Raw genomic sequence first — 23,876 nt, 5'->3', positions numbered from 1 at the left:
CCAAAATAGCATGAGATCGCCCACTTACCTGTCAAAAACGGAACTCAGAGAGAGTGCGATGCAAGGGGAAAAAAGGCATGCAGTATTTATTCACTTTGTATGACAAAAGCATTATTTTTGTTTGATGCTGCCACGGCCTAGCAGCGACGACAGCGGCCTCAAACTTACTGAAGGTGCGAGCCAGCTTTGCAGCCAGCCCTTACTCGGCAAACACTCACATGGCAGATTCCTGGTTGGCGTTGCATGTACTCCATGCACGCGGGCGGTAGTGCTGCAGAAGTCGCGGGGCGCCTTCTTCATTGCGGAATGCTGTTCTCGTCGCGACAGTTGCAGTCATGAGGCTGACATAACGCGCAGCTTCTGCCACTGGCGGGCCTGAATCGTCCATGCTGTTGCTTTCCGTGTCATCCTCATTACTGTCATTAGTCGACACTTCGGCAACAACAGAGGCAACGATGGCGAAAAGTTGAACCTTGTAGACGACATCTCTTCGCGGTCGCAGCAGCGCTGCCAAGCAACTTCTTCGCATTCCAAATGCCACACACCATAGTCAACAGTAGATCCCTGTCGCGTTCCAGCGCCGACTTCTTCGTGCCATGTTCGATAGCACGAACAATGACTAATTTTTCTTTTATGCTCAGCACCTGGCGTATTTTTTATCCGAGCCACGGCATGAAGCAAGTCTGCACGACACCACAACGCTTTTGGCATGCCGCCGAAATGATGTTGATGTGGCTTCACACACAAACGCACAGGGCGCTTGGAGGCCGTTCTGATCTCTGAAGCTTGTTGTCCTGCCGGTCCGCCTGATGGAGACGACGCAACGTAGTGTTTGCGCAATGAAAAGTGGAAACACTATGTGTTAACCGATACGTACGCATTAAGCTGGTGCGGTTTATGCGGATACAAAACACATTATGTTCAATGGCCGCTGACTCGGGGATTTGACTTTACTACTTTTAAAACGAAACTACTGTTTAAGCGGGTACGGTTTAACGAGGTTTTACTGTATTTGAGTTCACGACTGAATTGCATTTTAATCTGGACAAAAACCTGCAAACTGACTGCATATCTTTAGACTTTTCAAAAGCCTTTGATCGCGTAGCTCCCTGCCGACTAATTTCTAAACTGTCTTCTTTGTCCTTAGATTCACTAACGCTATCTTGGATTCGGAACTTTCTTGCCAATCGGCAGCAGTTCACCGTGGCTAACAATTTTTCCTCCCCGCTCTCTTACGTTTCCTTTGGTGTGCCGCAGGGCAGTGTCCTCGGTCCACCACTTTTCCTAATATATATTAACGACTTACCGAATAACATATCTTCTCATGTGCGGATTTTTGCTGACGATTGTATAATTTACAGAGAAATTGCTAGTACTGATGACCTCGTAAAAATTCAAAATGATCTTGACCTTATTAGCAGTTGGTGTAGCACGTGGCTAATGTCACTTAATCCAGATAAATGTAACGTAATGTCTTTCACTCGCAAACATTTCCTTTCCAACTTTTCATACTATATTATTAACAATCCTGTGTCTGTAGTTACTTCAGTAACCCCAGATCTAGGCGTTCAAATACCTAGCCGTAACTCTGACATCAAACCTTTCCTGGACTACACATCTGCAGAAATGCCTCTCGATCCTTGGGATATTTACGCCGGAATCTCCGTAAGACGCTGACAAATGTCCGCAAATTAGCCTATCTTACATTTGTTCACCCTAAACTTGAATTTGCTTCTTCAATATGGCCCCCCGTTACATTTATTTAACCACTATATTAGAATCAGTTCAGAATAGAGCCGCTCGATTCATCTCACAAAATTACAACTGCAACAAAAGTATAACGCAAATTAAAAACGATTTATCGAATGCTTTGAACACTCGTTGTGATCTAGCACTTTTATTGCTGTTTGACAAGTACGTTCACGGACGAAGGCCATCACCAATAGCTCTGCAAGTTTCTCCATTCACCTCACGAAGATTGCATAATCATGTTTCTTTCACTCGCATCTGTGGTAAAACAGACGCTTTTAACTCATCTGCACTTCTACGTGTCATCCGCTTGTGGAACGACCTTCCTGATATCCTGGTAGCTGAAGCTAACAAAGAAAAATTCCGTGACAACATAAACATTCATTTCTTACTTTTAAAAAAAATCTTGTCTGCGTTGCTTCTTGTATGCCTTTTTTTCTTTTTCAGATCTGAGAATTTTAGATTGTGTAAACTTGACTCTTCGTTGTATTATTATTAACAAAGCGCTTTATGTTCTGTATAATTGTATGCTCTTTATACTATGTAAAATTTTTGAAGCTTCCCTTACCCAATGCCCATTCTTCGGGCCTGAAAGGTATTTTGAATAAAATTAAAAAAAACAGCAGTTTACGATAGGTAGCGAGGCAGTGGAAGTGGTAAAGGAATACATTTACTTAGTGCAGATAGTGACCACGAATCAGGATCATGAGACTGAAATAATCAGAAAAATAAGAATGGGCTGGGGTACGTTTGGGCAGGCATTCTCAGATCATGAACAGCAGGTTGCCATTATCCCTCAAGAGAAAAGTGTATAACAGCTGTGTCTTACCAGTACTCACCTACGGGGCAGAAACCTGGAGGCTTAGGAAAAGGGTTCTACTTAAATTGATGACGACGCAACGAGCTATGGAAAGAAGAACGATGGGTGTAACGTTAAGGGATAAGAAAAGAGCAGATTGGGTAAGGGAACAAATGCGAGTTAATGACATCTTAGTTGAAATTAAAAAAAAAGGAATGGGCATGGACAGGGCATGTAATCAGCAGGGAAGATAACCGATGGTCATTAAGGGTTACAGACTGGATTCCAAGAGAAGGGAAGCGTAGCAGGGGGCGGCAGAAAGTTAGGTGGGCAGATGAGATTAATTTATTTATTTATTTATTCAGGTACCTACAGCGCCCAATAAGGGCATTTTTGTAGGGGGGATACAATTCCAAAACATACATCGTCATGTAGATGACACTGTGTAAACAACAAACAACAAACAAAAAAATACAACGCATTCCAATACTGAACAAACTGATAACAAGAGAATCATGAAAGCAAGAAAGACGTAAATATTGTCATATGAAGAAGCGTATACAAAGAATTCAAAAAATGCACAGCAACACAGCACAAAAAAAATTAATTCAAGAAAATTTAATTCAACAAAACGCGTGACAGAGAATTTGAAAAGAAGATTGCGAGGCTAAGACAACTTCTTCTGGCAATCTATTCCAGTCATGCACTGTTTTGGGAAAAAATGAGTTTTTAAAGACATTTATATGGCACTGGTATTCTTGCATCTTTAAAGAATGATCTAAACGGGATATATAGCTGGGAGGTTTCATGTATGAATCTTTAGAAAAACCTGTTGCACCTATAAAAATACTGTAAAATAGCTTAAGTCTAATGTATTTGCGTCTGTCTTGCAATAGAGGCCAGCCCAAATTTTTGCACATCTGAGAGCTACTTTTGGTGAAATCAGTTTGTGGACACAAACCTTGCTGCTCGCTTTTGAATTCGTTCAAGTTCGCTGATAAGTGTTTTTGTTTCAGGGTCCCAAGTCGCACAACCATATTCTAATATGGGACGCACGTTTGTCAAGTAGAGTGTTTCCTTCAAATCAGCAGGTGCCTGCTTGAAATTGCGTTTTAGAAACTTTAACACATGGCTAGCTTTGGCAGCAATATGGTTTACGTGGTCGTTCCAAAAAAGGTTGTTTGCGAAGATAACACCCAAGTACTTGTAATTCTTAACAAATGATAAGTTTCTATAGCAAGAATACTGGGTAGGTAATGGATGCTTTTTATTTGTAAATTGCAGAACTTTACATTTTGAAAAATTTAATGTCATGTTCCACGTTTTGCACCATGCCAACGAGCTATGGAAAGAAGAATGATGGGTGTAACGTTAAGGGATAAGAAAAGAGCAGATTAGGTGAGGCAACAAACGCGGGTAAATGACATCTTAGTTGAAATCAAGAAAAAGAAATGGGCATGGGCAGGACATGTAATGAGGAGGGAAGATAACCGATAGTCATTAAGGGTTACGGACTGGATTCCAAGTGAAGGGAAGCGTAGCAAGGGGGCGGCAGAAAGTTAGGTGGGCGGATGAGGTTAAGAAGTTTGCAGGGACGACATGGCCATGATTAGTACATGACCGGGGTAGTTGGAGAAGTATGGGAGAGGCCTTTGCCCTGCAGTGGGCGTAGCCAGGCTGATGATGGTTATTGTAACAGAACTGCTTGTTGGCCTAGTTGGTGCTTGCTAAAAGACATGTTTTTGCCGCAATTGAACGCACACAAAAGACACATAAAGACAACACGGGTGCTCGACATGATGATGAAACAATGATGTCGGGACCCCGCACCGCAGGATGGCGCACGCAAAGGTCGGCGCCATGAAAGAAAGCGCATAAGCTGCACACTCTTCTGGCCCACCATTAAAGAGAAGCGTCTATTTAGCAAGACTCCGTCTTCAATCTACGTTACATTTTTCTGGTGGAGGTGCAGGGTACATGCGACCACGCCCAGATCGAACACTGTCGACAAGCCCAATATGAAGTCCGGTCGAGCAAACTCCTGTTCACGTACTGACAAACCGCCGACTTCAAGGACTGCCACCTGAGCACGAGTTTCTACCCAATCGAGTCAGAAGGATGAGTACATCGGTTCCATCTTCTTCGTCAACCGCACTGACCTAGGTCGTCCTTAACCAGCCGCGAATCCCCATGTCCTTCCATGCAGACACCTTCGAGGATGTTGAGGTATGGCTCGATCACTTTAAGCGTGTCGCAGAATTCAACGGCTGGACTCCAGAGCGCAAGCTTACACAATGCCTACTTTGCCCTCGAGGACTATGTGCGGACATGGTTAGAGAACCGTGAGGCGGCCCTATCAACATGGGACGAATTCCGACGTCAGCACATACTCCAGCCTCGATCGCAAAGAACAAGCTGAATCTGCAATCAGGCGAGAGTACAGCGGCCGAACAAAAGCGTCGCAATGTTTGTCAAAGATATAAACCAACTTTTCCGACGCGCTGATCCATCCATTCCAGAAGAAAAGAAGCTCAGGAACTTGATGCACCGTGGTCAAGCAAGAATTATTCGATGGCCTAATACACAACCCACCAAAGACTGTTGCAGAGTTTCTTGCAGAAGCTATATCAATGGAAAAGGCACTGCAGCAGCGAACAAGGCAGTACAACCACGATGTGTCGACCCTATCGTGCGACCCTCTCGCTATACCCTTGGACAATACAGACGCCTTGCGGGAGCTCATTAGGCTTTTTGTCTGAGGAGAGCTCCAAAAACTTCAGGTGGCTCCGGCATCAGTACAGCGACTCACTCTGGCTGAGGTCATCTGGGAGGAAATCAGGCAGGCAGTCCAAGTCCCAGAGCGAAGCTAGACACCACAGCACGAGGTCCGGTAGCCACAGCCTCGCATGTCATATGCAGAAGCTGTGCGAAGTTCGTTGTCCCTGATTTTTCACATGTGAGCGACGTCCCAGACTTTCATGGTGTGCGCGCCGTTGAACAAGCAACTGACGACTTCAGGACTCGCCGCATACCATTCATGGCTGAAACACGACCACCCCGCGAGAGCAACGTATGGCGCACTGCAGACCGGAGGCCCTTGTGTTCACATTGCGGTGAAGCCAATCACCTCTGCAGGGCATGTCCTTACCGCCGAGCTGGGCTCTGTAGATTTTCACTGAATGCGCCGTGCCCGCGAAATGACGAATGCCCCCTGGAGATTGAAGCCTACTTCGTGGAGGCCAGGACCTCGTTTGCCCCACAATTCCGTGATCCCCGATCACAGTCACCCACCCGAAACAGGTCTTCCAACCCCGTCTTCATGCCGAGTGCCACAAGGCGTCGCTGACCCAGTCCTGCCTCCCGGGAATACCGAGTCCAGCGACCTGTGGAGGTGAGATCAATGACGTTCCCAACACTGAACATCCTCCACTACGAAGACCACGATATGACATAATTGAGACGCATAGAAAGCAGTGTAGTTCAGTGTCAGTATCTTTTGATGTACCAGTTACCATAGCTGACCACGAAGTCATGGCGTTAATCGACACGGGTGCGGACACGTCTGTTATGAGCCAGAATCTCACGTGTATACTGAACAAGGTTTCAACGCAATGGACCGGAACTCAGATTCGTGCTGCCGGAGGGCACCTCATAACTCCAATGAGCCGGTGCATGGCACAAGTCAACATTCAGGGCTTCACGTACATTGGAGACTGTCATTCTTCCTGAATATTCAAAGGACCTTATACTCGGCATGGATTTCCTTCAGGCGAACGGTGACATCATCGGCCTGCAAGAGTCTAGAGCCAGCTTCGCTACTGCACAAACCATAGCGATAAGTAATGACAACCGTGACATCGCGCTTCGTATAGCTGACGATCACGTCACATTGCCACACAAGAGCAGCATGCTTACCCTTGTCCGATGCGACATGGAGGATGATGCCGAAGGAATTGCTGAGGCAAACATCCCCCTGCTTCTTGAGCACCACATCTGTATAGCCAGAGGGCTTCTTCAGGTGCGAAACAAATGTTTAGTCATTTTGCTAACAAACTTTAGCAACGAATATCGGCATGTACCATGAGGAACGACAATCGCATTTCTTCGCAAAATCATTGATGTTACTGACATTGCCACATTGGAAATCGCATCGTCTCAGCAATCCGAGTTACCCAGCTTAAAAGAACGGATTCACGTTAACGCTGCTCTGCCAGACCATCAGAACGACCGTCTACTGAGTCTCGTGAATGAATTTGCAGACTGTTTTTGAACTTCATCCAAAGTACGGCACATGTCTATCACAAAGCACCGCATTATTACGGACGAGTGCGCACGTCCTATTCGTCAGCATCCTAACAGAGTGTCTCCAGTGGAAAGGGAAGCGATCAAGGTGAAGCGACCCCATGAGCCCGATTTTGTGCGCGACAGCGATGAGCGACAGCTTCGAGCGATGGATCGGGCCGTCACGTGAACAGATCGCTCGGTCTTGTGCAATCGCTCGGTTCTGCAAATCTAGAATTCGTCGCTCGTCGCCCGGAAGTGCTACGAGCGACTAGCCAATAGCGCGAAGCCGGAACTGGATGTATATAACTCAAGTACTTACGATTGTCGCACGGAAAGAGCAAACAATTGAATTTTTATATGTGCAAGGATAAGAATCTACTGCAAGACCTTCAGAAATATCTTATGCTGCTTTTTACAGCAAAACACATCAAATTAAGTTAATAAAGCATGCGTCAGGCTAGTTTCGGCGCCTATATTTCTGCCCTCATACCAGCAACACTGGGGAGACGTCGCTCGAAGTCATCGCTCGCATGGGGTACAACTTGTAGGCGACGAGCAAACGCGACAGCCACCTCAATCGCGTCGCTTGTCACTGTCGCGTGCAAGATCGCTTGCATGAGGTTTATACTTCAAGCATCAGGTGAAAGAGATGCTCCAAGATGACGTGATCCAGCCGTCCATAAGCCCGTGGGCCTCCCCTGTAGCGTTAGTCAGAAAGAAAGACAACACACTACACTTCTGTGTAGATTACAGAAAGTTGAACCGTGTCACCAAGTGCGATATTTATCCATTGACACGTATCAACAATGCATTGGATCGTCTACAACATGCCAAGTTTTTTTCTTTGTTGGATCTTAAATCAGGGTATTGGCAAATCGAAGTTGATGAACAGGATAGTGAAAAAACAGCGTTTGTGACACCTGACGGGCTTTATGAGTTCAAAGTTCTCCTCTTCGGTCTCTGTTCCGCACCTGCCACCTTTCAGCGGATGATGGATGCCGTGCTTGCTGAACTCAAATGGCAAACATGCCTCATATACTTGAACGACATCGTCGCATTCTTGAGCACGTTTGACTAACATCTCGCACGACTCGAGAGTGTCCTCACTGAGATCCGTTCTGCCGGCCTCACCATCACGCCTGAAAAATGCTACGAGTTCCAAGAGCACAAATTTCGTGGCCATGTCGTTGGTCCTACACGCGTCCGATCAGACCCCGACAAGTTAGCTGCCATCGCCGAGTTTTCACCACCCACAGACAAGAAGGCTGTCAACGTTTGCTTGGTTTGTGCACATATTATAGTCGCTTCATCGAGGGATTCTCGAGAATTGCTGAACCTCTGACACGGCTTACACGCGACAATGTGCGTTTCATTTGGGCGGACGAGCAGTAGCAGTCGTTCAATGAATTGCAAGTGTCTGCAAATGGCCCCAATACTTGCTCATTTCAACAAAGACGCTGTCACTGAAATTCATACTGACGCCAGCAATGCGGGTCCCGGCGCAGTTCTTGTGTAATAGTAAGCTGGTGCGGAACGCACCATTACTTATTCAAGCAGCAGTCTCACCAAGGCTGAGAAAACCTACTCAACCACTGAAAAAGAATGCTTAGCGATTGTGTGGGCAATTTGTAAATTCCGGCCCTACTTGCACGATAGACCCTTTAAGGCTGTCAGCGATCACTACGCCCGGTGCTGGCTTGCCAACCTCAAGGATCTTTCAGGCAGACTAGCCCGTTGGGGCCTGCGCTTACAGAAGTATGACATTACAGTTGCCTAACGATCTGGAAGGAAGCACAGTGACACTGACTGTTTGTCACACGAACCACTCCCTACAACGTCATCGGACCCTGCCCATGACTTGCCATTTGTCAGCGTTATCGACGCTGTAAAGATGGCGGAGCACCAGTGTGCTGACCCTGAGCTGCTGCCACTGATCAAGCACCTTCAAGGAGTTGAAGGCGTTTTACCCTGCTCGCTCGTGCGTGGCTTATCATCATACTATTTTTTATTTTATTTATTTATTTGATACTGTCAACCCCGTTTTTGGGGTCATTACAGGGAGGGTGATGTGTCAAGAATACATGATAGATAATTTTCTATGTAATATACAAATTCACTGGCGCTCTTGGTAGTTAACAACAGCAACAACGAGAAAAAAAAAGGAGCAAATAACAGTAGTTATACAAAGAAAAGTCAACAAAAATCTTTGTAGCAAAAATTTAGTATACATCCTCGCAAAAGAAAGTATAACGCATTTTCAAATTCGGCAGAGCCTTCGTTGCTCACAACTCAACTGCATTAGGCAATCTGTTTCGCATTTCAATCGTGTCAGGAAAAAAGGAGAAACGAAAAGCATCAGTATGCGTTCAATAAGGTTCAATAGCTCTGCTATTGTTTAGACGATCGCATCTCCTTCCTGGAGGGCGTAGATGTAGATCCTTGTTTATTTTTGTTCGCCCACTCATGATTTTAAAAAGAAACTTTAGCCTATGCTTACGTCTGCGTTCCTCCAGAGGCTCTAGTTCACAAGATTTTAACAAGGCTGTAACAGACTCCATGCGTCGGTATTTACCGCATATGAAACGGACTGCCAGTCCTTGTATTCTTTCTATTTTTGCTTCAGGACTATCTGATGAGGGGACCACACAACACAAGCGTACTCCAACACTGGTCGTACAAAAGTTTTGTAGGCTGTTAATTTCACGTCCTGTGTAGCGCATTCCAGTTTTTTCTTTAAAAAGTATAGTTTTTGGTTTGCCTTGGAACATATATTATCAATGTGTGAGTGCCATCGCAATGTGTGCATAATAGTGACTCCTAAGTATTTGAAAGAAGCTGCATTATTCAGAGGATGGTTTCCGATGTGGTATATGAAGGAAAGTTCACTCCTACTTGAGCGAATATGCGTAAATGTTGTTTTGCTGTAGTTTATTTCCATGTCCCATTTTAAACACCATTCATCTAATGCCTGTAAACGTCTATTCAGATTAATTTGGTCACCTTCGCAACCTACTGGGGAATAAATGAAATAATCATCGGCAAAAAGTTTCATTTTAACAGGCGTCCTGTACGGGAAAAACTGCGGAAGTGGTCCAAATACCAACCTCTTTGTCGTGCCGTCAGCACTGCGCCAAGACATTTTGCAAGCCTGCCATGATGAGCCATGCGCAGGACACCTGGAATTCGCTAAGACATTAGCAAGGATAGGATAGAAGTATTACTGGCCCCAGTTTTTTTCTTCTGTGCAACGGTATGTGAAGACCTGTCGTGACTGTTAGCACCGCAAGAAACCACCAGTTAAACTAGCTGGCTTTCTGCACCCTGTGGACCCTCTTCATGGCACCGCTCCAACAAATAGGAATGGATCTACTTGGGCCATTCCCAGTGACCTCTTCGCGCAACAGATGGATAGTCGTCGCTACCGACTACGTAACCCGGTACACTGAATCTGAACCTATTCCCACAAGGAAACTCCTATAAAGTGCCCAAGTTCTTTGTACACCATATCGTCCTACCACATGGTGCACCGTCTGTTCTCATCACCGACTGCAGTACAGCATTTACAGCCGAACTTATGCAGGACATTCTCCAGCTAACGCATAGCTCTCATCGCAAGAGCACTGCATATCACCCTCAAACCAATGGATTGACGGAACGTCTGAACAGAACACTGGCTGATATGCTCTCCATGTATGTCGACACAGAGCACAAGATGTAGGACGAGATTTTACCCAATGTGACCTTCGCGTATAACACTGCTGTAAAGGAGACTACACATTTTTCCCCTTCAAACTTGTATACGGGCACATCACATCAACACTTGATGCCAGGCTACCTCTGGCTGATAATAGCCCGACCAGCAAACACGTGGAAGAGTTCGTACAAAGAACTGAAGAGGCCTGCCAGCTTGCTCGGCATCGTATCCGGAGCCAACAGCATACCGACACCCTTCGATACAACCAGGGTCGACGCGACGTCCATGACAATACCGGCGCCTGCGTGTGGGTCTGGATGCCCATCCATCGCCGTGTACTCTCGGAAAAGTTGCTCCGCCATTATTTTGGTCCCTACAAGGTTACAGGCCGCCTCAGTGACGTGACTTATGAAGTCGTCCCCTGCAGTTCTGACCCTGGTTCGCTCCGTTGTCCTCCTCGTGCTGAAGTTGTTTATGTAGTGCACATGAAACCACACTATTCGCCTACGTGAACGCCGAGATGCACCTGAGGAGCTCCATCTCTCCTCGCCGCTGAAAGAACTTGGTGACGCGACTGAGACGGCCGCTTTTCACATGGGGGGCAACTGAAACAATGATGTGGGGCTCCCGCACTGCAGGACGGCGCATGCAAAGGTCGGCGCCATGAAAGACGAAGCGCGTAAGCTGGACGCTCTTCTTCTGGCCCGCCATTAAAGAGAAGCGCCTATTGTGGAAGACTCCGTCTTCAATCTATGTTACAATATAGTTCATGGTGTGGTCAATGGCAAAGGGGATATCGCACATGGCTGTATAGTGGCCTAAGAACATTGACAGTAAAGTGCTTATAATGTATGCATATTAAAATCATGACTTTGACATGTAGGGTGTAAAGTGATTTGTAGATTGAACTTAGAAAATATGCTACGAAGGGTTGAAAGGCTAAAATGTGTCAGTGGCAGTAGCTCTACAGCCTCACAAAGCTATTGGAACGTAAAGGCCTAGGCATGCACTATACAAAACGCTACCAATGCAGCAGCGACCTGTCAAGAGAGACTGTGCTACAAATTTCTTGGGCTGATACCCTATTTATTTGATTATAAGGCGGTCATGATGATAAGGCAAGGGTACCAGTTGGAGCACCCAAGGAAAGAAAATATTGTCGTATAGTGTGGCTTCACGGCATCGCGTGCACACTGCCATAAAGCCATGCTATATGGTGAAGTTTACGCTGCCATGAAGTCGCACCTAAAGGCAAAATTTATGTATACAGCGGGAGGCAACTTCAAGACTAAAGATTCTGGGAAAAAAACCTCGCCTGATATTCGAATAAATATGACATGTAGTGTGGTGACATCATATAAAAAACTTAAACTGACTTTGTATTAAATAATGGTTTTTTACCAAGAAACATTGCTGGATGTAAAGGGTAAGCTGTCCGTAAGCTGCTGCAAACTGCTTTTTCTTTCAGCATCTGCCTCCCGACAATCCTGTAACATGTGGAGGATGGTCAGCCTTGAGCCACATCTATTACAGATAGAAGGCACATTGCCAGTAAAAAGGCAATAATGGGCACCATACGTGTGCCCTATTTTCAGTGGACACAAGAGGAGATCACATCGTCGTGACTTTGTTATTGATGCACAATTCCCCAAGTGTGGCTTAATTACATGGAACTTATTTGATGTTTCCACGTCCCACAAGTGTTGCAAATAACTCCTCAGTTTTTTACCTAAGAATGGCTTCAAGTCTGTGGCTGTAAAAGGGATGGACGGACTGCTAACGTTTGTTGTTGCGGAAGTAGTATTTCACCTGCAAGGACATTGCCCTCGATGCCTCTATAACCAGGTGCGCAGTATATTACGTTTTGCTTAGGTGCACAAGTTGTGCAAATCAGCGAATAAAGGTAGTTGAAGAATGGCAGATTGGGCGAGTTTGTGCTTTTACATGTTTAAAAACAGTGCAAATACATACACCGGACTAAAGAATAAAGTATGGGACACACACAGTGCTGACATACAACTGTAAGTCAGCACCGTGTGTGTCCCATCTTCTGTTCTCTTCTCCTGTGTACGTCATTGCGCTGTTTTTAAACATTAAAGGTAGTTGATTACAGGACTTTTCATGTTTTTGTAGAGATCTTAAAACATTCACAATGGTTAGCGAGTCTGAATACAATGGTTTTTTCTAGCTTCAGTTTCCCAATATGTTTCACAGCTGCCATCACAAAATAGGCTTGTGCTGTGAAGATGCCAGTGTCAGGATGCAGGATGTCAGATTCTGAAAACATTGGACCTATTGATGCATAAGAGATGCCAACATGCGACTTCAATGTATCCGCATCTGTGCAGAATTGCTTGCAATTGTATTTTGACTGGAGTTCTAGTGCATTTGTATGTGTAACTCTCGAGCGGGCTCAGCAACTTCAACAAACGACATCTCACACTCTATGAGGTGCCACTGCCATGGGGATGGCAGCTTCGCTAGAGCCATTACATGAAAATGGAGGAGTTGTACTGCCATTTTTTTCAGCGAGTTCTCTCGCATGCAGAGAGAGTGGCTCTTTTTCAAGAAGTTGGCTGTGAGAAAGTACAGCAGATGTGTAATTTACCGTCAGATGTGAATGATGTTCGCAATTTGATTGTACTTTTCGAAAATATGTAAAACTGGAATATGTCCTCTGGAGATGCAAAGATACTCAGCATACAGGCTCGGCATTGGACTTGTTCAGAAGGCACACGTTGCGAGGCAGATACCTTAACGGTGAGCAGGATCCCGCATCTTCAAGCTACTTGGTGTAGCAGACTGATACACTAAAGCGCCATAGTACAATGTGTACATACGAGGCTCTTGTGCAGGTTCATCATTCACATTCTCGCTACTTCATGCAGCGCAGGATAACATCATAAGAAGGTTTATTGTTGTTAGTCATTTTTCCTTAAAATGTAATATGGGCAATGAAGGTTAGTTTTGAATCAAGTAAAATGCCTAAAAATTTGTGTTCTTTGGTAACCACTATTCGGGATGAACCTTCTATTTTGTGAAGAAAGAACACAATAACTTTTGTTGGGGATGAGTTTAAAGCTATCTCGTTCTGCCCATTTTGACACTCTGTTGAGGCCAGGTTGCACTTGTCACTAGCACACTGTGAGGTTACGAGATTTGCAACCATTCTGCACATTGTCCACGTACATGGAATAAAAAATGACCGGAGGTAATGATGCTCAAAGCAAGTTCATCTTTACAATAAAAAGGGTGCAACTCAGCCCGCCTCCCTGAGGTACCTGAGTTTCCTCACCCCAGCCACCCCACCCCCCCAAAATGTTTTCGTGCTGTCATGCATCGCCGACCACAACCCCAGGCGCTGGAAATCATTCTATATTTTGTCTAGAACGCATTTTTCACGCTCGAAAAGGCATTTCGGCACGAAGATTGTGAACTCTGACTGGATTTCATGCCAATGCCCATACACCTGGAGTCGCATAACGCAGACAGCCCCATCCGAGCACAAAGTTTCAAGGGCGTTTTGATGGCGAGCGGACTTGTCGTGGCATCTTGCGCAGGCCGTGGAATCTACGGAGCACATGGATTTCAATTCCTATACCTAGTGGGTATAAAGATGACAAACTTTTGATGCGAAAGGTGCATTGAAATTTCCAAAGTCATGTTTCAGATTTCCAATTCCGGATCCTTGCGAGTTTATTGTGCTCATAAACATTTGATGTCGAAGGTGCATTGACTTTTCTGAAGTCGTACATTGGACCATACAACGGACAAGCCAAATCAACACACTATCAGGTAAGTTGACAAAGCATGTGGCCAGGTTCAATTTGACAAAGCGTTGTGATGGTTCATTTGTGCTGTCATATCACAGAAAACATTTTTTTTCACCTGCACCAAAGCCTCCATGTCAAGACACTAAAGCCAGCAAAGGTTACTAAGTTCTTATTTATTTTTTCTACTTTGAATTTTATTCGCGAGGACACATTGAGCCTCTTCAATTTTCTTGTTCTCGCTACCCGCGGGCTGCCAGAGCCAGCCAGAGGTCATAGGTTTTTCACGTGTTGCCCTAACAACTGCGCGGCGCATTTCGGTGCGTATTCGTTTTTCTCTCGCCGAGTGGATTTTTGTCTCAAGAGTTTTGGACGCTTTCTGGCTAGCAGATGAGAAAAAGAAGCAACGGTCACTTGCCGTCACCACTGTGGGGACTCAACAGGTTGCAACGCGTTTGCTTGAGGGCATCCCCTTCATTTTGATGTTATCGCAACCTCTCCAAAAAGTATTTCGTCTCACCAGTGTAGGATAACAAGCAACATGCATACGGTTCTCTGTGCACCAAGCATCTAACATTTTCTTCAACATTCCTTCAGTAGCCACATAAGGTGCCCAAAGTAGGCATTCAATTGTGGCCAACATGCTTTCCTTTGCGTTTTTTCATTTCCGTGCTGCCGCCCCACACACACACAAAAAAAAGACATTGTTGTGGCGTAGCAAACTGCCACGTGATGAAAAATTTTGTTACTTCTTTTATGGAAAGTAATGGGCCATGGGACTCTTCAGTTGCCAGATACTCACTCCTATTATATTCAGGGTGTCTACCAAGTTAACACTTCCAAATTCTCTGAGTCTTCCAGGTTTTCCCTGAGTGCCTTTGCGAAATTCCCTGAGTGATGCAGAACTATTTTTTATGTGAAGATGGACTGAAACCATATCGCCTGATGCTGTCACTCTCTAGTAAGCATACGAAAAAAAACCCGACTTAGTCCAATTTGAATACTAAGGAGAAGTGTTTATGTTATTCAAAAAGAGAATAGAAGGGAGGGGTTAGTAAAATGCAGAGCAAATAAAATGTCTTCGAAAAATATTGCAAATCGAGTCGGACATTCTCAAATACGAGTAAGTGGAGAAGCATACAGAAGCAAATATTTTTGAATAGGAGCTATTTCTATCAACTGATAGCAAGCTCAGTGGTATGAGGCCTGAACGTTGTCACCATTGAGATTCTCAACAACTCGTAAGTCAACCTCAACTGTCCTGACATAGTCTCAGCCCGGGCACGACGCCTCAGTGTTGTGTTTCACTGCTTTAAAGAGTTTATTTTGGTTTGGACGAGGGACACCTGCATCTCGGCATCAGCCAACACTTTGTTTTTTGAGCTGAGCAGACCTATGAAGTGGCAAAGAGGCAAGACCTCGACGTTTGATCGTGGGAGGCCTAGGCCCAGCTCACATAACTGCTAATTCTCGTTAAAGTTCACTCTCTCTCTATCTCTCAACTCCTTCAAAACAGCGGCAGCACGCTTCCTTTCCTGTTCATTCCTCAATGCGTAGGTCCTTTTTGTTCTTGTCCTCCTTCCGCTACTCGTTCGCCCCACAGACTACTTGAAGCCCCTTCTTGGTCAGTTGCACAGTCCACGTCCAATTTTTCGAACTCCCTAGGGGCCGCAAAAATGTCAGAAAAATCGGCCAGTTGGAAAAAATAAATGCATGTCATTTACTGCCCTTAAGGGCTCAAACCGCCACAGGCACATTCGAAAACGCTGTGAAGGCCTGCCGGTACACGTATTAGGCATATCGGTGCTCATACTGTGACAGGAAATACCGGGTGCATGCGTGTATAATTAAGAGCAATACATACTGTGTCCAATGGCAATAGCCCCTTCCCGCGCTTGTTATGCTTCACTGCAGTACTTTTGCGTAAGCTTCACCAAGGGACATTTGTGTACGGAGGCAAAGCTAACTTTCAATAACCGGCATTATGCAAAGCACCATGCTTTCCAAGCTTCTAAGCCAATCGCGAGGACCACAAAGGCGGAGTCCGCGCCATTGCTAACAGCAGCGACTTATTTCAATTAAAAACACGTCATCCAACGGCAAGAAGCTTCGTAGCGAACGTCGAAGCATCTAGGCCTAGCGTTGCCGCCGTGGTGGCTACGGCTGCCAGCGGATCTGCGTGCGAGAGCGCCGGTTCGAGGCGGCAAGGTAATCAAAATGGCAGAGGTGGCAGCTTTGATTAATGCCGTTTCGGACCTGCAGTCACGGCAAAACCTCCGGGAAATCGGACGGCGAAGAGTTCTTAAGTTTGAAATTTCAGACGTTCTGGTAGATTGACTCTACGGGGTACGTGGTGGTGCCGCGAAGCCGTCCAAATTATCGAGAATCCGGAAAGTCGGTCTTTGACTGTACATTGGCAACTCCTCTCCAGCCGACGACAGGGCGTCAAAGACAATTCATTACGATTCCTGTCGGTTACTCGAGCCAGCATTACCTTGACTTTCGACCTTTTCAGTAAAATTACAGCTAATTTTCCCTGATAGAAGCACCAATTCCCTGAGTTTTCCCTGAGTTTTTCCAGACTACTCAAAATCCCTGAGAATTCCCGGTTTTCCCGGTTGGTAGACACCCTGATATTATTGTGATAGCAATTATATGGACACTCAAGGCGCATTCCAGGCATCATGTTCCGTGTGAAGTCCAGCAGTGATAACATCGTCACCACTCGCCGCATACTGTATGTGCGAGTGAAAACTGGGGGGGGGGGGGGGGGGGGGAGCCGACAATGGCGGGTCAGCCTTGTGTGCGCGACGGATAAAAGTGGAGGGAGGAACTGCACCGCCTTCCATCGCACGCGATGCATCGGAGGAAGTGGAGGGAGGTGCGTGGGCCTTAGGGTTCTGTGATCTGTCGATCTGTGGTTGCGCAACATGTTTATTGGCCTTGTTTGCTGCATTATACAGGGTGTTCCAGCTAACTTTAGCCAGAGTTTAAAAATATGCCGATACACTCCGAGAGGATGCAACCAAATGCATGTTGCTCACTTTTGTATGCAGTGTGTCACGCTATTTTTTGTATTTTGTTTACTTCGATAATTAGTCAAGATTAATCGACCAAGTTCTGAAGCAGTGAAGCTAGGAAAAATATTCCAATTACAAAGTTGCAGAACGGTTTGCAAAATGTATGAATAAACAGTTTCTGTCTTTCTATCTATTAAGTATTAATGTTTTTCAGCTTACTGCAGATGCCCACAAAGTAAAAAATAAAACAACATGAAACGAACTTCTTCAATGAAACGAACTCTTAACTTACCTGATCTTTCGTCACGCCGCAAATCTTCCTGTCTCTCCCTTTTTCACAAAGTTTTTCACTTGAACCCCCTTTTAAAAGAAACCCTTCTTGCCCCTCCGTTTTATACTTCAGCCCTCACTGACCACAGCCTTAAAATCGGGGTGCCATTGTGCCGTACAAACCGGTACAGTAACTCATTCATCCCCAGGACAAGCACGGACTGGAATCTCCTTCCCGCATCAATCGCACTCATCACCGACCCTACTAACTTCAAGACCGCCGTTCAGAATGCCCTTTGTTAATATTTTTTGTTAATACTTTTTGTTTGTATTTTTACTGCATTGCTTCATGTTTTGACTCCACTCCTTTCTGTAACGCCTTCGGGCCTTGAAAGTATGTGAAATAAATAAAAAAATAAATAGGCATACCCGCTTGCGCGTCGCGATTGCACTGCTCCCAAGCGTTCTGCGCATAAACAGCCATAGGTTCGCTGCCGCTTAAAAAGCAACAGGGCAACGACACAAGCGCTGGCTGTTCAATTTAAGCTAGCAACCGTTATCGCTTGCGCTGCATAAAGAGACTGACGGATGCGATGGTTGTGGTAGTTCCAGACAGCGACAAACAGATTATCGTGCATCGCCTGTTAAAGCGCGAGTGATTTCGCGATGCCTTTTTCCAACGAGGAAAAAAAAGCAGACATGATCCTTGCCCCAGGAGCTGCATGCACACAGAGACGGCAGGCTGCAAGAATATTTCGAAGTTGGCACCCGGGTACGCGACCGAACCCGATGACAATGTTCAACACCTACGAGTCGCTGAAGCAAACTGGCAGCTTCACAAGAAAGAGGCAGAGAGCTTCAGTCATTTTGCTCCACTGTTTTGTCCTTCATGATGGCTAATCCACATGCTAGCACGCACAGCGTGCATGCACAGCTCTGTGTGTCCAATTGAAGTGCCTGTAGGATTTTGAAAACTGCTGGACTGCACCCCTATCATCTGCAGTTGCATCAATGCCTGGAGTCAAGGGATCTACAAAAGAGAGTCGACCTTGCGAATTCGATTTTGATTCAGGAGGAGCAGGATTCTGACTTTCTCACCAAGGTACTCTGGACTGACGAGGCGAACTTTTCCCGAAGTTGCCAAGTAAATATTCACAACGCACACTATTGGAGTGATCAAAATCCCCACTGGCTAGGAAGATCCTGCCACCAATATCAGTGGTCATTTAGCGTTCGATGCGGAATATATGACAGCACAGTCATTGGCCTGGTGTTTTTTAACAACACTGACCGGCAAGAGGTATGTAGGCGAGTTCCTCAGAAGGCCGGTGGAAGACTTCTGCTGCAACATGCCATTAGCCTGGCTTGACGCAATGTGGTATCAACACGATGGGGCCCCAGCCCACAGCTGCAGTCAAACAAGAGCATGGCTGGATGTTACCTTCCCAGGGCAATGTATAGAGAGAAACGGGCCTGTCCTGTGGCTGGCAAGGTCACCTGACCTCAACCATCTTGATTTCTTCTTGTGGGGCTATATTAAGGATCATGTATACATGACAGAAACGGCAACTCCAGAAGCCTTACAGGAGAAGATAACTGAAGTCTGCCACGGCATTTCACTGATGGTGCTCAAAACAGTGACATCAAGCCTTCTCAGAAGATCCCAGTGTTGCATCACTGCAGAAGGTGACCTCTTCGAGCATTTGCTGTGAAAGTGCATAAAAAATAAACGTAAATTCAGCGAAAGACTGCATCTGGCCATTTAGGATACTTTTATTTTACTATTTTCAGCCTTCTGAAAACTAAGTTTTTTTTATTTAGGGAGGTTCCATTTGCTTACAGCTATCGTGAAATGACGGACCTGATGCTCCGGCAGCACAAGCGATAACCACTGCGTCTCCTTATCGCTATAATGAACTTTCACAAGTGGAGCACATCACTGGCGTAAATGGCACAGCCAACGCCTACATCGCTGCCCCGTCAATTTTTAAGCGGCAGCACGTCTATGGCTGTTTGTGCGCGGAACGTTTCAAAGCAGGGCAATCACAACGCGCAAGCGGGCATGTCACGGGTGTTTTGTATTTCGCGAGCATCATAAGTAAGGTGAAATACACTAATACTTAATAAATAGAAAGTCAGAAACTGTTTATTCGGACATTTTGCAAACCACTCTGCAACCTTCTAATTTGACTTTTTTCCCCAGCTTTGTTACTTCTGAAGTTGGTTAATTAATCTTGACTAAAAATCTAGTTGAGCAAAATACAAATAGCATGACATACTACATACAAAAGTGAGCAACCTGCATTTGGTCGCGTCGTCTTAGAGTGCATTGGCATATTTTTAAACTCTGGCTAAAATTAGCTGAAACACCCTGTATACAGTTACTTTTGCTTAAATACATAGATTTATTGGAGACTTATACGCACATTTAAATATCTTGTTGCGAGGTTTTGTGGATGCATGCAGTGAACTTTGTTTTCAGTAACACTTTTCTGCTCTTTATCAAGCTTTATCTTCGCATTTGCATATTCCATTGTATCTTCGCATTTCTAATGTATATTTGCAGAACTCCTGCTTTTTATATGTAATCTCTGTTGCGACATAATTTCAGCGCAATTACAATACATAACCGGTGAAAGCTGCTCCTGCGCAATACATTGGAAGGAAGGACAGCATCATTGATATTTTTTCCCGGGTCGTTGCATATGTACAAAAATGTAAACAAGGTTCTTGAATGACAAAGTTTCATTAAAATATTTGTCCTCAACTTGCTCATTTCATGGCCTTTACGTTTCTCATATCAGCGGCATGCATTGCTTTGCTGGTTTCGAACTGATATAGTTCTAAGGTTTGCGTGGTTTTTCTATACTTATTAATAGGCAAAAAAAACATGGAAGCATGGATATCAGTTATTCCTGGCAGAAATTTTGGGACATACAAATATATTCTTTTATGAAAAAATACATATTTTACTTGTCTTAGCTGACAGTGCGCAGCGTCCAAGAATTGGTTTGCAGCATCTTTGGCAATGACAATGTATGTATTTGATCCCTCAACAAATACTGTAAGGAGGAGGCCGAGCTCAAACGTCTCGGCAGACTTGACACAAGCTAGACTTGGCACACGACGTATTGCTGCGGCAAGTTCGGGGTGCGATCATTACACGGGAAAGAAAAAAATCTCATTTTGACGACCAAATTCAGGGGTGCGATCATTATGCAAGTAAATACGGTATGTCTTTCTTTTTTTCCATGTGAGGCAAGTTTGAGAGTATGCTGGGTGTCCACCGCCATAGTTGGGACAGGGGAGCATGCCACTACAGTTGTCGGATGCATGTTCTTGTTCACCACAATTTCCACACGGCAGTCAGCCTCGGCATACCTCTGACACTTCCGAACACCTTCGGGGATTTGGAATGCAAAATCTGACTTGAATTTTGGTGCATCCTGTTTCTAGGGCTTCCGGTAGCGTTGCCAACGCAAAGGCGAGGATCAGGTGCTTCGATGGAATATCTTGGTTGTCCTACCTGGTCTGTATCCTTTGTAGTTGAATCACATGGTGTTCTTTCGAGCCCTCCAGGAGCTCTTCCTTGCTCAGGCTCAAGAGATCGACATCGGAGATTACTCCTTTACTTGTGTTGAGTGGTCAATGTGGGGTAATAGTTATTGGCACATTACCAAATGCTACAAGCTTCAATAGTTTACTGTGTTGTTCAGTACCGCGCACCTCAAGGAGGAGGTCGCCGCTGCTCATTTTCGACACTCAGTAGCCAGTACTTCGTGTTTCAGTTAGACCTTAGCCATAGTGAAACGTGAACTAGTTCTGACAGTCTTTTCAGGATCTTTACTATGTATAACATGGAAGCGTGGAAACATTCCTTTGCGCTGGCTTACCAGTTGGAAGGCTGCTTCGGTGCTTTCTCTTTTGGAAAGAGGACGATCAGGAATTGGGGCGAATGACGTTTCAGCCATAGAGAATTTATTTGATTTCGACAGCTATGCCCATCACGAAGCCAAACAAGGGGACGCTACAAAATCCAAAGAAATGCTGACGCCAGCTGTACGTAGCTACTATAATCCAATATAAAATACCCAAGGTTCAATGCACTACACCAGGTTAACCCTCACTGACTAGAAAACCAGAAGTAAAAGGAAGAGAGGAGAATACATGAAAGATTGGAAGTGAGAGGAAGATGACGTAATAGTTTTGCGGAAACCCACAAGGTCTGGAGAGAAGTAATTAATAAGGGGAAAATCGGACATCCACCTGTTTGCAGCAAGTGCTACAAAGGAAACCCTGGCTTTCCTTTGTAGCAATTGCTACGAACAGGTGGATGTCCGATTTTCCCTTTATTAATCATGGAGATAAAGATCAGAAAGGATAGGAAAAGACAACTAATGTTTAGGCTCTACAGCTACATCTAAAAGGCAACTATCAACTTCTCCCAGATGGGTCAGCCCGGGGGTGCCATCTATGTGAAGACGAGGACAAAGGGGTGTGCTGCCTCCACCAAGGGGTCATAAAGACCCAAACACTCAGCATTGTCACAACCCCACTGGATCCCCTTTTCACCAGATACGGCTAAGCCGCGCACGGCTACATGTGATGTGGGAGGGTCCAACCCTCATATGCTCGGCTCCGTGGTGTCAAAACGCACCAAACACCTGCCGATGCAGACACCCCTGCGGGGGAAGTACCAGTTGATGCTGCCTGTGGTTGTTCAAGGCCGCTGAGGATAAGATGAAGCTTTACAAACAGAACATGCAAGACTATAGAAAAGACAGTGACCCATCAATACTACTGTCTTCTTGCATGTTCTAGATGGGCAATAACGTACAAAATTTATACCAACTAGCTCATCAGTCTATCCCATTAGACAAAATGTTGTGCCCTACTATACTTACAGCCAAACTGCATTGATAAAAATCTTGACACTTGCTGTGTTTGTGTTTCCGTTCGAATTGTTTAAACATTACAGGGTGCAGTTGTACTGCTTCTACAATGCCTGCTTCAGTTTCCTATTGGGGTAGCAGACATGCTTATTAATGTAGGTACACGTGGCTATTCCTTCGTGACATCTGCATTCACCACATTATGTTGAACTCAGTTGACTAATTCCGATAGGATTATCACGCAACTGCCTGGGGATAAACGGCAACCTCTAAGGTTGCAGCCAGAACCAGTTTCGCCCACAGCTAAATGAAAAAATGGACGTCTTCAAATTTATTTCACTGGCAGCGGCTCCCCGACATTAAGCATGACGGGAAATAAATAAGAGTAAGAAAACGTATTCCCGCCGACAGTTTGTCACGTGCTTTCAAGCAGCCTATGAAAAGAGCGCGCCGGGAGAAATTCTGAAAAACTCTCACGGCACATTTGTAATATTCTGCATTCACCAAGTTCAGTCGGCGAGGCGCTCTGTGGTCGCGGTGGCTTTACGTGTGCGACTCGGCCTTGTCATCTAAAATGATGCCATCCGCCCCTTGACGCCTGGCGGACTGCGCGCTCGCCGCTTTAACACGCGCGCACTACGACCGGGAGGCAGCGTTCACACGCTTTCGGCCTGTTGAGCACGCACCCGCCGTCACTCGGGCAATATTTGGCGTATTTCGAAAAATGTACCTGCGAGGGAGACCGGGTACATCGCCGGCGGGCGGTTTCGTTTTCCACCCACAACGTTGCAATGAGGTCTGAACTCACCGTGAACCCATCGCCTTGTTCGGTGCCAATGATTTTGACAGCTTCAGATGCCTTCATCCAGGACTGGACAGGTTGGTATAGTGCCATGCTTTGCACACAGACGTCTGCTGACTCGCCGGCGTGCGGATTTGCGCCCGGTGGGCAGCGGATCGGTGAGCAGCGGATGGCAATTGGCAGACAGCGCTGCACAAGGCTTTAGACGAAAACAGTAGCACGTGAGCACAACCACCAATGGTACGTCATCTAAACCATGCAAATGTTTCGTCCTCCAATGCTGTTCATGGCTCTGACCGGCCCTTACAAGCAGCTGTGCTGGCGCCGTGCTGAATGCCAGGCTTGGACCTGTGAAAACAGCGGTTTTGGATTGCTCCAAGCTCCTGCGCATGCGTGAACAAGAAAAAAACGTGCGTTTATGTTTCACAAAAATCCCTCACATGACGTGATCCTAGGTGCCTAGGGACAGGATCGTTTAAGAAGGCGCGATGATATGGCGCCAAGTGATGCCGTGGCGCCAAAGTTGGTTTGTGGCGCGTTGAATCTGCGGCCCACGCCGACCGCTGGTCGTATGATATCTCCCCAGTGGGTTCAGT

The 23,876-nt window shown here is 45.7% G+C and overlaps 1 protein-coding gene across 5 annotated transcripts in view; it reads right to left on the bottom strand.

The window, feature by feature from the left end:
* Window positions 1–23,669, bottom strand: part of LOC142567838 (nischarin-like) — a 191,586-nt gene extending 167,917 nt beyond the window's left edge. For 3 of the 5 annotated variants that reach the window (XM_075677987.1, XM_075677989.1, XM_075677990.1), the window contains exon 1: window positions 23,287–23,667. In XM_075677987.1, coding sequence (XP_075534102.1) covers window positions 23,287–23,373 — 87 coding nt within the window. In that variant the 5' untranslated portion in view covers window positions 23,374–23,667. Of the gene's footprint in view, window positions 1–22,490; window positions 22,644–23,286 lie in introns of those variants that run through there. The other 2 variants (XM_075677991.1, XM_075677988.1) reach the window with 2 other exon arrangements.
* Between the last annotated feature and the right edge of the window lie 207 nt (window positions 23,670–23,876).

Source organism: Dermacentor variabilis, unplaced genomic scaffold (assembly GCF_050947875.1).
Source record: "Dermacentor variabilis isolate Ectoservices unplaced genomic scaffold, ASM5094787v1 scaffold_14, whole genome shotgun sequence".
In the NCBI taxonomy this organism is placed as follows: Eukaryota; Metazoa; Arthropoda; class Arachnida; order Ixodida; family Ixodidae; genus Dermacentor; species Dermacentor variabilis.
The sequence above is the reverse complement of the archived record's forward strand: the minus strand, read 5'-3'. Positions and strand labels throughout refer to the sequence as shown.